Raw genomic sequence first — 15,810 nt, 5'->3', positions numbered from 1 at the left:
AGAGTGTTTCTGATCTGTCGGACAGGTGTTTGGGGATTTCTGTCATCAGCTGTGGAGGTCTTCCTTGGCCTGCCAGTCCCTTTGCGATTAGTAAGCTCACCAGTGCTCTCTTTCTTCGTAATGATGTTCCAAACAGTTGATTTTGGTAAACCTAAGGTTTGGCTGATGTCTCTAACAGTTTTATTCTTGTTTCTCAGTCTCATAATAGCTTCTTTGACTTTCATTGGCACAACTTTGGTCCTCGTGTTGATAAACAGCAATAAAAGTTTCCAAAGGTGATGGAAAGACTGAAGGAAAGACTAGGTGCTGTGAGCTCTCTTATACCTGCTTTAAGGAGGCAATGAAACACACCTGAGCAATTACAAACCTGTGAAGTCATGTGTCCCAAACATTATGGTGCCTTGAAATGGGGGGTACTATGTATAGATACAGCTGTACTTTCTACATGGTGAAACCAAAAATGTATAAAAATGGCCTTTAATAAAATCTGACAAAGAGCACTTTAACCACATGTGATTTTTTTCTATTACATATCTCAAAATGTGGAGTACAGAGGCAAATAAATAAACGATGGGTCTTTGTCCCAAACATTTTGGAGAGCACTGTACATAGTCTTACAATTATCTATTCTTACCCGTGACTTTTTATTGTTACTATTTCTTATTTCCTCAGTCTTATTTCCATCCAAACTGATTCAGTAGCTTGAGCTTCTTGTGAATATTATTTCCCACTACTGCGGTGATGTCATCCTTTATTAACAGAGCTCTCTACATCCTTATGAAATGTCAAAAATCCCTGAATATTTCATTTCAAGCCCTGGTCACTTTACAACCATGTCTCTGTCAAGGCTACAAAAATCAGCTTTCAAACCATCAACATGCCTTAAAATCATCTATCATGTTAAAAATTCAGTATTCATTCAACTGAAGCACATTAAATTTTATCAACATTATTCTTTGCTCCAATGCTTGCAGTCTGCTGCTTCCCATTAGTTATTTTTAAACTTGCTGCTCTGCATATGTGCCATTCCTTTCTCTTGGCCTTCCTAAATCCCCCAAACCCTCCCATCTTAAGCCATTTTAGTTTTTCTCCTCTCCTGATTCTACACATCCACTGCCAAACTAATTTAAGCCCGTGGATGAGTGTGAGGGAGGAGGTATATTGTCAGATGTTTTATCTCCTATGGTTGCAGGGGAAAGTACCTGGGATGGGGATGGTTTGGGAGGGAAGAGTTTAGAAATGTAACACTTGCACCTACACATCCATCCAGGAGCACAGCTGCCCCCAATATGAGGTGTTGTTCTGCACCTCCTATTTTATTTGGGCAGCTTACAACCCAATGGTATGAATAATGAATTCTCCAATTTCATTAATAGTCTTGACCCAAGCATCAGGAAAAAACATACCATCCTAGAGTCACAGTCTGCTCCACTGTAAAACCTCCTCAAGGTATGCAAACTTTGAAGAGGTTCTCCTCCTCTCTCTGATGAGAGTTCTGCAACACCCTCTCATTCCAACCCCTGTGACTTTTTGCACATAGAAACATAGAAAATAGGTGCAGGGGAGGCCATTCGGCCCTTTGAGCCAGCACCGCCATTCATTGTGATCATGGCTGATTATCCACAATCAGTAACCTGTGCCCAACTTCTCCCAATATCCCTTGATTCCATTAGCCCCCAGAGCTCTCTCTAACTCTCTCTTAAATTCATCCAGTGATTTGGCCTCCACTGCCCTCTGTGGCAGTGAATTCCACAAATTTACTACTCTCTGGGTGAAAAAGTTCCTTCTCACCTCAGTTTTAAATGGCCTCCCCTTTATTCTAAGACTGTGGCCCCTGGTTCTGGACTCCCCCAACATTGGGAACATTTTTCCTGCACCTAGCATCTAGCATCATATCTGTCATTCATTTGGCCCATATACCTTCTATATCTCTCATTTCCTTTCCCTTGGCTCAGTCTAAAGAAGGCTCTTGAACCAAAACGTCACCAATTCCTTTTCTCCAGAGATGCTGCCTAACATGCTGAGTTACTCCGGCTTTTTGTGTCAATCTTCTAATATTGAAAAGACATTTGGATAGGCACATAGATACGAAAGCTTAGAGCAATATGGGTAAACAGAACTAGCTTAAATGAGGCATCTTGGTTGGCACAGACAAGTTGGGCCAAAAGGCCTGTTTACATGCCCTATGACTCAATGATCTAATTAATGTGAAAACAGGTTAAAGAGGCTGAATGGTCCGTTGCTGATACCACGTGAAATCACCAAGCAAATTTGTTATTAATACTTAACCAACACAATGCCATGCAGTGTTTTAGTACGAAAATTGCTGAATTTCTTTTAATTTTTGAAACTTTGCCAAAAAGTAAAATGATGCTAGGTGGGAGGTTCTGTTGAATGAGACATCAAATGACCATCAAGGTCACATCTGCTTACTCAAAGGGAGATTAAAGAGTCCATGCTATTAATCCAAACTAAAGGCATGGAATTCTTTCAGTATTCCAGCTAACACAACTCCCACCACCATAAAATATTAACCGATCATTTTTGCTGCTTTTGGCAGAATGTTACAAACCTAAATGGCCTGCTGGTACATAGCAGTCACCAGGTTCCAAAAGTAATTTATTGTCTGGAGAGGCAAAGACATTTTCAATTATACAGCAGAACTCTAATCGTGTCTGTATCGAGCAACTGGAAATGACAAGGAGGTGGGGAAAAAGCAAAGTAAAGCTTACATCTTAAAGCAAAAAAGTACAGGTGCTGAAAACTGAAAAGTCAAAAACCAGAAATACTCAGCTGTCAGACAACATCTGTGAAGAGGGAAAATAGAATTAGCGTTTCAGGTCAAGAGTTCTTTTACAAGATTTTTTTAAAAACTAGTGACTGCATGATGTGTATCCTTCATTGCCCAGAATGTGCAAGGAACTAACATGAACTTCAAAATACTTTAAATATTGTTGGCCAAAATGTGTTCTGCTTAGTGAAGCCATAGCAGTTGACTTGTAATTTCAAACAAGAGCTTCATGAAGTAATAAAAATCATCTTTTGCATGAAATTGTAACAATAAATTGATAAGTGCACACATTCCATGAGTATCTTGCATGCCTAGAATAACATAATTCAATATGAAAAATATTGCCCTTCCTATTAATTCCTAAATAAATAGGATTAAAAATTTAGAACACGCTTCAACAACTAGAAAATGTTCCCTAGAATGCACTTTCATTAGCAGTATCTATAAAAAGAGATGCCAAATCAAAGCAATGCTACATAACTACATACATGCAAATCAGAAGGAGTACAGTTTAGAAAGCTAACGATGGCTCTGCAGCTCTGCCACTTCCACTTATGAATGGAAGCAAGTCTATAAACAACCAATGAGACAACTTTGAGAACATCCATTTCTCACTGATGGTGGAAGTCAGCATGCTCGTTTAAAAGTCAAACTAATTAAGTCACCAAGGCCAAGAGAATGAACCATCCCAGCTTCCTCTCAAAATTCCCACTTTCACAGAAGACTTGTCTTCAGTCAAGTGGATTCATTCCACAGCAAAACAAGAAATACCAGAGTTCTCTAGAAACAGTAAAGGATTCAAGTTACATTAAAAAATATCACTGCTGTGCAGATATGTCCAATCCACAAAAAAGTAAACTCAATAATGTTTTGGGAGCATGGCAGTAGGTAAGTGAAATGCAGGAGGTTCAGTTTAGGCCTTTGATTTCAGGTATCCTTGCCTCAAAATGCGAATAAAAGAGCCAATTTCCAGATACAAAATGGTATTTCATTGCCCAAAGCACCAATGAACCTCAGTAAAATTGAAGTAGAGGAAACCCCTTCAGTGATTGAAGTCATAACATGTATAAAAGACAACAATATGACCGTCATCTCCAGGATACCACTGAACGATCTCCTCTATCCAGTGCTGTAGGTCCAATCATCTTCACCTACTTCATAAGGTCATAAATAAGGTGACACTTCTTCAATGATCCTGCCGTTATTCAAAGATCAGGAGTGGAAATATTTAGTTATGCTTGCCTGGAATTCAACTCCTTTGCAAATCAATAACCTACAGGCTGCTTATCCTGCAGGCTCCCCAACTCTTTAAATAATATGCCATCACAAAAAAATGCAGTACAAAAACTCACCAATGCTTTGCTGATTCTTGCATGAGGATACTACAAGTCTTAGACTAACCTGAAATACAGTCACACCGGCATTGATGGGTTAACTTCATCAAACACCTTTGCACAGCTCCAGGAGTACCTTGACTACAACGAATGCTGCAACTCAAGCCATGACTCATCACAACTACCATGTACTCAAAAGCAATTTGAAATAGGTATTAAATAACATGGTCAACAATTCCGATCTACCACAAGAGTTAGAGGCAGTGATAGCTAAGATCTAATGTGGCAGATCTATGGAATTCTTGGTCTCTTCACGATAATTTTTATATTAAGTGTATTGATATAGTATCCCCAACATACATGAATTGTCCTCATTCGTCCTTTGAAGTAATTGCTATTCAGTTGTTTTGGGGGTCTAGAAATGTTAAATCCATTTAAATAACATTAATATATTTATCAAATTTGAATAATTTAGCACTCATAATATTCCAATTTCAAAGCTAGAATAGCATCTGTGATAAAAGTCAAAGGATGCAGCATCCAAAAACTCAAGCATGTAACCACCAATAGAAATGAATGTGAATCGGTATGAAAAAGGCTCAAATATAAGCACTAAGCAATAATGGTTAAAATAAAACACTGGAGTTCCAAACCTAGTTTGGCAACCAATTAACTGGATAATCATCATTAAATTCAAGAAGACAAGCACAAATTCAGGATAAAACTAACAGATAATTCACGTCTTCTATGTTGAATTCCTGCCACCCTAGAAGATATTCATGACAAGCTGAAAATTGGTATAGCGAACTTGAAAGGAATTCCTAAAATAGCTTTTCATACATCGGAGAGAGAACAAAAAATCACATCAAACAAATTCTGGAAACTAAACCAAAAATAGAAAACACTGGGAGATGCACAATAAGTAGGTCAGCCTCTGCAGGGGAGAACACAGGTTAAGAATGGGTGTAAATCTGCTTTAGATCTTGTCACATGAGAGGTGTTTACTCATGCATCACCCCAAAGGATGGTAAAAGTACCGAGCAAACATATTTACTGGAGACAAAACTAGGTTTTTTTCCCATCCTACTGCTTGCCACAACCCTTAATTGAATATCCTTTGCTACTTAGAGACAAAAGCAAGCTTCAAACATGTTCATATCCTGCCTTTTTTTTAATACGTTAATTAAGATTGAAAAGGCATCAGAACTAATTATGTTATGGAGATGACTTTTAGCAAGATTAAACACCTGCCACAGGAAAACAAAATTTGGAATTACTAACTTCAAACTGCAGTAATTATAGAAATTTAGAGCAGCCCACAGTACAGTGAACATTAAGATGTTCAAAAATAGATGTCATTTTAAGTTCAGGTATTACTTACAAGGCTTTATTCCACAGACACTGAAGATAAAGAAATTGTGACCTCAGCTCCAAGAGTTTTAGATTCAATTATGAATGCAAAATTAAAGTATGATAACAGCTGAATGAAAATCTACAAGAAAATGTTTTTCACTCAGAGAGCTTGGCAGAGACAAAAGTTACACAAAAAAAAAACAGCCATTACTGGGTTTCACAATTAGTTCTCCCCATGTTGCAACAAGATAGTGATTTATAAGTTCACAAGTGAAAGGAGCAGAATTTGGCCATTCGGCCCATCATGTCTACTCTGCCATTCAATCATGGCTGATCTATCTTTCCCTCTTAACCCCATTCTCCTGACTTCTCCCCATAACCCCTGACAACCGATTCAACAATGTTTGTTTTAAAAATGCAATTTTTGGAATCTAGCACTACTGGCAAAACCAGCAATTACTACCCATCCACAAACACCCTTCAAAAAAGGTAGCTCTGAGTCACCTTCTTGAAGCCTTGCAACCATTTTACAATGATGCTGTTGTGGAAATGCAGGACATAGATCCAGCACTTAAGGAATTTACAAAGCAAATATATCTGAACTTCTGATATATTTCATAATCCAAATAATGCATGACCAGGACAGGAACCTGGTGGTGGTGGTATTCCCTTGCAATTGCTGTCCTTGACCAACTTTGTGGTACAGGCTTGGAAGGTGGTGTGGAGGTAGCCTTCGTTTCTAAGCTGAAAGTTATAAATGGCATCCTGTAACTGTACTGGACTGTTGGTGGGGATTGGGGGGAGTAGATGGTTATGGTGCTAAGTATGCAGCTAATCACGCCAGCACTTTACCCTAGACATTTTCAAGCTTTAAATGTGTTTGGGCAAAATAGCAACGTAGATGGAGCTGTTGTCTCACAGTTACAATGAGCTGGGCTCAATCCTGAACTCTGAAGCTATCAGTTTGCCTGTCTTCCCTGTGACAACATGGGTTTCCTCACTGGTATATAATAGTCAACTGTAGCTTCCCCTAACACGTAAAGAGTGGTAGCATTCATGGAGAATTTATGGGAATGTTGGAAGAATAAAATGGGATTAGCACATTATTGTGGGCCAAAGGGTCTGCTTCCATGTAGTACGAGTCTATGATTTGAGTGGCACATATTCACCCAAGTGGCAAGAATCACATTACACCCTGCTTGCATCATGAAGATGGAAAGGCTCTGGGGTGTCAAGAAACAAGCCACTAGTCACAGGAAATCCAATTCTGATTTGCTTTTGTGCCGTGTCTGGCAGATCCAGATGAATTTCTGGCCAACAGACCATATGTGGTCTGATGTATGCAATCCTGGTTGATATACATCACCTAACTACTGGAAGGGTGTGATTGCATTGGAATGTGTAAGGATTCATCAGGGCGTTGCCTGGTATGAAGAATTTCATTTATGAGAAGAATCTGGATAGATTAGGATTGTTTTTCTATAGTGGGGGAACCTGAATGGGCACACCAGAGGTATACAAAATTATGATGGATAGTAGGTAGATGAACATTTCTTCTTAGCAGATTTGTGTAAAATTAAGGCCATAGGCTTAAAATAAAGGGTAAGAGGTTGACGGGGTTTTCAGGATTTTTTTTTCCCCGCCCAAAGGTTGGAATTTGGATTACCCCACCAGACACGTTGGTGGAGGCAGTGTGCACTCATGAGTACTTGAATCACCAAAATCCTGTCACGGTGTTGTATAGATGGATTTAGGCCAGGTTATGAAAGTACTGACTTGCAAATTTTCATCTCTCTGAAAATTTTCCAATAAATTTTGAACAATTTTTTGATATGAACAAAACTTCCTTAACTTGAGACCAGAATTTCACAGGTGAATCAAATCAAGTGATTTGGAGTTTGCCAGTGTAGCTGGAGCCTGACCATGCAACTGTATCTTTCTAGGTGAAAGTAATATTTTCATCAGGAATTAATGGTTTGAGTTACTATGCCTGCTATATGTAGATGGATTTGTTGGCTGCTGCAGGCATCTACTGTTGTATGGGAATTGGATATTTCCACATGCCATCTCCCTTAAAGCCAAACAGAGCTTGAAGCATAGAATAAACTCACCTGCTCACTCACTGAGACTGTGAAGCCAGCTAGCAACCATTCTCTCCCACATTGCCCACTCTCCTGACACAGTTGTCTGTGACACTTTCTTGCACACAGTTTTTGATCATCTCTGACTTCGTATACCAAATTTTCCATAAGAGCTGAGGAACGGGAACCCCGTTATAACTTGGGGACAGCCTGTACGGACATGGTGGGCCAGACAGCCTATTTTATGAATGAATGAATAAGTTTATTGGCCAAGTATGTGCATATACAAGGAATGTGCCTTGGTGCTCCGCTCACAAATGACAACACAAACATAGTTAACAATTAAGAATAAAGCATAAACACATCAAAACAATAAGGATACAACATTACGGTCTAAACATGTGGGTGAAAATAAATCAGAGCAAAAAAGAAACTACAGACTTTGGTTATTGAGTAGAACTACCACTCGTGGGAAAAAAGCTGTTGTGTGACTGACTCTAACGGTAACTTCCTCAGGGCGTTGATCGTGAGAGACTTGGCAATTGCAGTGCCACTTAATGTCAAGAGTACAGTCGTCAAATTCTCTTGCCGAAAGTAATTATTACCTATTGTGTGTGCGATTAAATGTTATGTACCACTTATCATCCCCTGTCTTAATGTTGCCTGGGTTGGCTGGGAATCATTTGCTTAATTTTCTGAGGATATGAAACTTCTGACATGGTCATTGATGAACCAGCAGAACATGATAGATCCTGGAACACGGCTCTTAGGAATCCCTGCAGCTGGGATGATTGGCCAACAACCATCTTCCTTTGTATTAGATAAAACACATATTTATGTGCTTTTAGAACCCACCCCCTCCCCCTCCCCCCACTCTCACCTACCCACCTACCTTCAGTTTTACAAGAGCTTCTTTGATGTCACACATGGTCAAATATTTCCTGATGTCAAGTACTTTCACCTTACTTGTGGGCTAAAGTAATCTGGTCCATGTTTGACCAAGGCAATTCAACTCAAAATGGCCACTGATATAATTGCTGAGTAAATGCCATTCGACATCCCACACTCCAAAGACGTACAGGTATGTAGGTTAATTGGCTGGGTAAAATGTAAAAATTGTCCCTAGTGGGTGTAGGATAGTGTTAATGTGCGGGGATCGCTGGGCGGCACGGACTTGGAGGGCCGAAAAGGCCTGTTTCCGGCTGTATATATATGATATGATATGATATGATATGACAGTACAATAACACATCAATTGCTTCAATATTGACGGAGGGTGGTCCAGTTTTTTTTTGGTCAGAAAACACATGGCCAATTTTCCTTGCTGTTAAGTAAATGTCAATGTTGCAACAGCACTGAAACAGCATGACCAGAGGTAATGCTAATTCTGCATTCTGTACTACAACCAAGATGTTTTGTTCCAGTTTTCTGCAAATCTTGAAAACACTGGAGAGGCAACAGATTTATTTAGGTCCCTACCCAAAAATTATATTCAACTGCAGTAAAAGTTAGCTTTCTTCACAATACAACTTGGTAAGTCAGTAAGTGTTTGTCCATATCCTAACTGTAACTGAAGTTTTCAGTGGGAGTATCACGGGATGCTGCATTAGAACATGTTATGCATCATCCATGTTCGGTGAGGAGACCCGCATCACAACTAATCTGCCCTGAAGCATGAACCCTTACAGACTTAAAGACTTCTAATGCATACTAGAGGGGCATGGACCCATTGGGTCCAAATCTCCCCTGCGGGCCCGGCAACCCTCCATGCAAAACTCAACTCCCCACTCAATCCCCCCTTATCCCCCCTCACCCACTCCATCCCCCCTTATTCCCCCCACTCACTCACCCACTCAATCCCCCCCCCCCCCCACCACCGTTTGTACCATCGTAAAGTCAAAATATCGTAAGTCGAAACATGGTAAGTTGGGAAGCATCTGTATTAGATCACGTGGCCGGAAGCAAGCTGCGACCGGAAGGTCGCTGCCGTTCGCACCATCGCAAAGTCGAAATATCGTAAGTCAGGGAGCATCTGTATTAGATCAACGGGCCCCAGGTGCGCACTCGCGAAACTTCTCCCATTGTGACGTCGAAAACGCAGCTCGGCGGCGACGGCCCTCTTGTTTGACTCTTTGCCACCGCGCTGTACCACTGGAAGGTCAGGCGCATGACACGCCGGGACGGACGCCGGTCCTCCCGGCGGCGGCGGGGGTGGGGGGGGAAGCGCATTTATTAAAGTTTCAGCTCGACGGCTCTGCAGCGCCCCCCCTCCCTCATTGACCGCATCTCCCATTACTCTGGCAGGTCCAGCCCCCGGCAGCCATCGCTCCCCTCATTGGCCGTCATTCCCGACACTCGGGCGAGTTCCATTGCGACATTGAATGCGGCTGACGGCCAGGGTAATGGAGAAATGATTTTTAAAACTTTAAAATGTCAATAACTTTAAAATATAACACCAATTTGAAGGATACCTCCTCCAGCCCACCCCAGGACAATGGTGAGCAAGGTGGGCCTAAAATTGTTGCGCTATCGTATACCGTATTTCCGGATGAACGGACACAAACAAATGGCGGAACAAACAAGATGAGAGTTTTAGTAATAGATAGATAGATAACTTTCCGCTCCAAACTGTGATTTAAAGAGTGTTAAATTTTACAGGGTAACAACACCTCAGAACTGATTTTTCAATAAGCAATAAATCAGTTGCCTGTGATATGGGAACATTCAAATACATTTTAAAATGTGGTTCTTGGCAGCTTTATGAGGACCAAAGGGATAAAATGTTGTATATAGCACACCTGGGCTCAGGTAGAGCTAATATTTGCTTTCCCTGTAACTACAACCAAACCATGTGCAGTAAGAATCCTTTTTCAAATGAATTGGAATGACTCTCAATGGGCTGCCTTCTATGGAATAGAAGCAATGTCAGTCCTGTGGGGCTTTCAAAGGCTAAATTCTGTTCCAGCAATATTTTTACACTTTCCTATTTGTTCATCCATTATATTATATTATAAATAATACAATCACAACACACACGAGAAAAGTGCAGATGTTGGAAATAGAAAATTGTGGAAATAAACAACACATCAAGCGACACCTCTACAGAGACAATACCTACTCTGATGAAGTAAATCTGCAGTGTTATCTCAGTTTCTCTCTTCAGAGGTGCTGTCTGACCTGCCAAGTATTTTTTTGTATTTCTGGTCACTAACCCAATTTCCTCTTCAAACCCATACCCACCATTTCCTTCACAAGTGATTTTATAATCTAGCTGGAGAATAACAACATTTAGATTCCTAGTAAAGCATTGAAAATTCATCTTTTCAAAATATTGGGACAGCTCAACCAGGAACTCCAAACAGCATAATGATAAAATTAATGAAGTCTGTTATTTCCAAAATGTATTCAGATAAATTGCATAATTCATGTCTATTGCAGTGTGGAGGGGAGGGGACAGGTTTATGATACCTCAGTACATGAAAAAATATTCTGCATTAATATACAGAATCGAGGATACATTGGTTAGTGTATGACATGTCGTGGTTAGTTTTTCGTGCCGAGAAGCAGTCAATATGGGCCTGCGCTACTGTATTCTGTACTGGGAATGATGCAGACTGCCTCACCACGCCCAGATTCCATTCATCTGGGGTTCTCTTAATCAAGGTAACCAGTCAAACGTTTCTTTTCATTGTTGTTCTTCGCAAGACTTCTCCAATGCAATTGCCATTACGTTAAAGAACATTTTATATCGGGAGGGTCACCCATCAGGTACACATTACGACAAAAAACTACAAACAAAAGCATACTTCAATGGGAATATCATAAACATTCAAATCAACCACAATATTAATTGTCGGAAAGGTGATTCGTGTTTAATTCTACAGAATTGTTCTTACTCAACATCGTCTGACAACTTACGGCTGCATCGTTAATGCATAAGCCTCAACGGTAAAATTTTAAAAAACGACGATTCCACCAGCGAATCAATAACCCATCACCATCACCTGCTTTATCGAAATCATTTCATAATTGCTATCCGTAAATGTTATGTTTTTGAAACAGATACAGTTGAGACTATGTATCGAAAGAAAATTTTACTTCCGAGTTAATATGACGATTAAATGTGGGTTTACGGTGCTACACAATCGACATTCGCAGTATATATTCAAATCAGTGGGATCCCTGCCCATTTCATGAGCTGACAAGATGCAAATTATTCGTGCTGAATCTCAATTAAATCATTTGCAGATGATCGTTTCGATTGAAACCGAATTGTGGGTTCGCCTGCTTCAAGATTAGATTTTTTTTTAAATCAAGGTGCGGCTGCATGGATCTTTGCAACATAACGTTACCCTGCTTGGTGGGCAAGATTACAATCAACTACCAGCAGACAATTGGTTCTGGAAGATACCTGCATGTTTCATGCTCAAGGGCTGAACAAATAAATTGCCAAAATCCCAGTCTTCATTTGGTACTGGTAGCGATTGTGACAATTGTCGAGATTAAAAGAAAACGCCCTTGTTTAGTAAACAGTTATTAGTCAATAGTAATTTAGTGCACAGCAAGATAGTGCAGGGAAATGCGGATGAATGCGAGTGGATTTTAACACTAAAGGGGAATGTAGAAGAAACACGCTTTGATTAACGGCTGCAAGATCGAGGAGCTCCCACATCAAATGTAATGCAAAGATAAACTCAGCAACGAATGTAGAAAGTAAAACATATCAGCCTGTTAAAACTATATCACATAAAAAATGTTGGGTGTAATTTTCAATATGTAGCAAACCCAGCCTGAAAAATGCAGATTTTTAAAATCTCCTTTCTTTAAAGAACCTTCATTTTCATTCCCCTTGTAACCTCGCCCCCAAGGCCTCAGGTCGACCGTGTATGCCCACAGCCAGGGTGGGGTAGAAACTCAATATAGCCCGTTAGTCATCCCAATGTGAGAGGCGGACCCCGACACCAACTCATCACCTCCGCGCCCCCTCCCCAACGCCAACACCCCTCCATGGCACCGACAACCCCACCCTCAATAGGCTAACTCCTCCCATTTATCAACTCCCCAACCCCCTCCTTCCCAGTACCAGCACCCACACCCCCTTAGATACCAGCACCCACACCCTCCTTAGATACCAGCACCCACACCCTCCTTAGATACCAGCACCCACACCCCCTTAGATACCAGCACCCACACCCCCCTTAGATACCAGCACCCACACCCCCCTTAGATACCAGCACCCACACCCCCCTTAGATACCAGACCCGACTCCCGCCGTCCCAGGTACCAACTAACCCCACCCCCCCCGTCACAAACTCCCCCATCCACAGGCAGCAAACTCCCCCACCCACAGGCAGCAAACTCCCCCACCCACAGGCAGCAAACTCCCCCACCCCCACCCCTCGGGCACCAGTTCGTTCATTCATCGGTACCCCTCATCCCTGAGGCACCACCTTCCCCCGCCATCCCCCACCCCCCAGGCACTCCCCACCCCTCAGGCACCATCCCATCCCATCCCATCCCATAGAGGTACCAACTCCCCTCCACCTCCTCAACCCCAAGACACCCCCACCCCCACCCCCGGGCCAGGCTTCACTCACCGCTCTGCTCGCCCAGGAAAACCAGCTTGAATTTCCGCAGCGGGTTCCCGAAATCGCCTCCCGAAGTCATCGCGCGGAAGAGACAGAGAGGATTTTAAAACAAAACCGACGTCTATTATTTGTTTTTTCTTCTCTCTTTCAGAACTCGCAGCCGAAAGGTTAGAGCTGACCGCCAGCGACTGCGTCTACCGGCTGTACCTTCTCTTTATTAATAAATGTAAAATTATCCACGCTGAATTGAAAGCGCCTGCCTCAACCAACCAAACACTACACACAACAAAAAAAATCGCCGGGCTCCTTCACGGTTACTACACGGACCGCTGCGCGACAACCTAACCTGCTGGCGGGAAATGGCGTCCTGTTCCCGTGGAGAGGAGGAAGCGACGTGACCGACAGCCCTCTGGCCAATGAAAGCGAACGGCTGGTCGTCACCCGTCCAATCCGCGACGAGGGAGGGCGGAACCAGCCGGTGCCGACGTCCAAGTTTGGTTGATCTGCAAGTGACCTGCGCAAACGCGCAGCGCCACGTTAGCACCCCGCCCACCTGTCACGCAGGGATCTTTGCCCTGCTCTCTGGAGTGATGGGTGGTTGATGGTTGCAAAATGTACCATTGATAAGGTTTTCCCTTTTTACTGTTCCCTGATAATGCTAGTCTTTTACTATTGCATGGTATAATTTATTGCTTTTTTTCTGCTTTCAGAACCTGAAGAGGACCTTCACCAACAGACTGGTTCCACCAAGTTGCAGTACAGAACGCCATAGGAGATTCTTTTTGGTGATTCTTGCCATGGTAGTCTGGCATGCTGACCTCTACTGGGCGGGCTGAGGCCAGGCAACAACTCTCAGACACCTCCTCCTACTTATAGACAATAGACAATAGGTGCAGGAGTAGGCCATTCAGCCCTTCGAGCCAGCACCGCCATTCAATGCGATCATGGCTGATCACTCTCAATCAGTACCCCGTTCCTGCCTTCTCCCCATACCCCCTCACTCCGCTATCCTTAAGAGCTCTATCCAGCTCTCTCTTGAAAGCATCCAACGAACTGGCCTCCACTGCCTTCTGAGGCAGAGAATTCCACACCTTCACCACCCTCTGACTGAAAAAGTTCTTCCTCATCTCCGTTCTAAATGGCCTACCCCTTATTCTTAAACTGTGGCCCCTTGTTCTGGACTCCCCCAACATTGGGAACATGTTATCTGCCTCTAATGTGTCCAATCCCCTAATTATCTTATATGTTTCAATAAGATCCCCCCTCATCCTTTTAAATTCCAGTGTATACAAGCCCAATCGCTCCAGCCTTTCAACATACGACAGTCCCGCCATTCCGGGAATTAGCCTAGTGAATTATCCTTGGACCATGATCCCACAGATGAGCACCAGGCTTTAATCTCAAACACCGTAACTGATTTCATCACTTCTGGCTGCCTGCCTTCCGCAGCCTCCAACCTTATCGTTTCTGAGCTCCGCCGAGCCCATTTTTACCTTCTTCCCAAAATCCACAAACACAACTGCCCTGGCAGACCCATTGCTTCTGCCTGCTCCTGTCCCACGGAAATGATTTTCACGTACCTCGACTCCATCCTATCCCTCCTGGTCCAATCTCTCCCGACCTATGTCCAAAATACCTCACATGCTCTTCTTCTCTTTAATGACTTTCGCTTTCCGAACCCCCACTCCCTCCTCCCTCATCTTTACTATGGATGGTCAGTCACTCTACTCCTCCATCTCCCACCAGGAAGGCCTGAAAGACCTCCGTTTCTTCCTCGACTGCAGAACCATCCAATTTCCATCTGCTAACACTCTACTCTGCCGAGCGGAACTGGTCCTCACCCTCAACACCTTCTCCTTTGACTCCTCCCACTTCCTCGAAGTCCAAGGCATAGCTATGGGCACCCGCATGAGCCCCAGCTATGCCTGCTTCTTTGGAGGGTACGCTGAACAATCCCTGTTCCAGGTGTACACTGGCCCTATCCCCAAACTCTATCTCTGTTACATAGATGACTGCTTCAGTGCTATCTCCTGCACCCATGCGAAACTCAGGGACTTCATCAACTTCACCACCAATTTTCATCCTGCACTCAAATTTACGGACCATCTCCCACACCTCCCTCCACTTTCTTGATCTTACAGTCTCCATCAAGGGAAATAGACTAGCAGTCTCCATCAAGGGAAATAGTCTATTACAAACCCACTGACTCCCACAACTATCTTGACTACACTTCATCCCACCCTTCTTCCTGCAAAGACTATCCCCTACTCCCAATTCCTCCGTCAACGCCGGATCTGCGCCCAAGATGAGGTGTTCCATACTAGAACATCCGAGATGTCCTCATTCTTTAGGGAACAGGGCTTCCCCTCTCCCATCATAGATGAGGCCCTAACTCATGTCTCCTAGGTACCCCGCAGCTCCGCCCTTGATTCCCCTCCCCCTAGTCACAACAGAGACAGAGTCCCCCTAGTCCTCCTTACCTTCCACCCCATCAACCATCGCATACAACACATAATCCTCTGAAATTTCCACCACCTCCAACGGGATCCCACCACTAGCCTCATTTTCCCATCTCCACCCCTTTTCACCTTCCGCAGAGACCATTCCCTTCGCAACTCCCTGGTTAACTCATCCCTTCCCACCCAAACCACCCCCTCCCCAAG

The 15,810-nt window shown here is 42.9% G+C and overlaps 1 protein-coding gene across 4 annotated transcripts in view; it reads right to left on the bottom strand.

Annotated features, from left to right (window-relative positions):
• The window catches only part of rab6a (RAB6A, member RAS oncogene family), a 74,194-nt gene extending 60,686 nt beyond the window's left edge, over nt 1-13,508 (bottom strand). For 2 of the 4 annotated variants that reach the window (XM_078402161.1, XM_078402160.1), the window contains exon 1: nt 13,157-13,508. In XM_078402161.1, the coding sequence (XP_078258287.1) occupies nt 13,157-13,226 (70 nt within the window). In that variant the 5' untranslated portion in view covers nt 13,227-13,508. The remainder of the gene's footprint in view (nt 1-13,156) is intronic. The other 2 variants (XM_078402159.1, XM_078402158.1) reach the window with 2 other exon arrangements.
• Nucleotides 13,509-15,810: the final 2,302 nt, after the last annotated feature.

The sequence above is a fragment of the Rhinoraja longicauda genome, chromosome 7, assembly GCF_053455715.1.
Source record: "Rhinoraja longicauda isolate Sanriku21f chromosome 7, sRhiLon1.1, whole genome shotgun sequence".
Taxonomy (NCBI): Eukaryota; Metazoa; Chordata; class Chondrichthyes; order Rajiformes; family Arhynchobatidae; genus Rhinoraja; species Rhinoraja longicauda.
The sequence above is the reverse complement of the archived record's forward strand: the minus strand, read 5'-3'. Positions and strand labels throughout refer to the sequence as shown.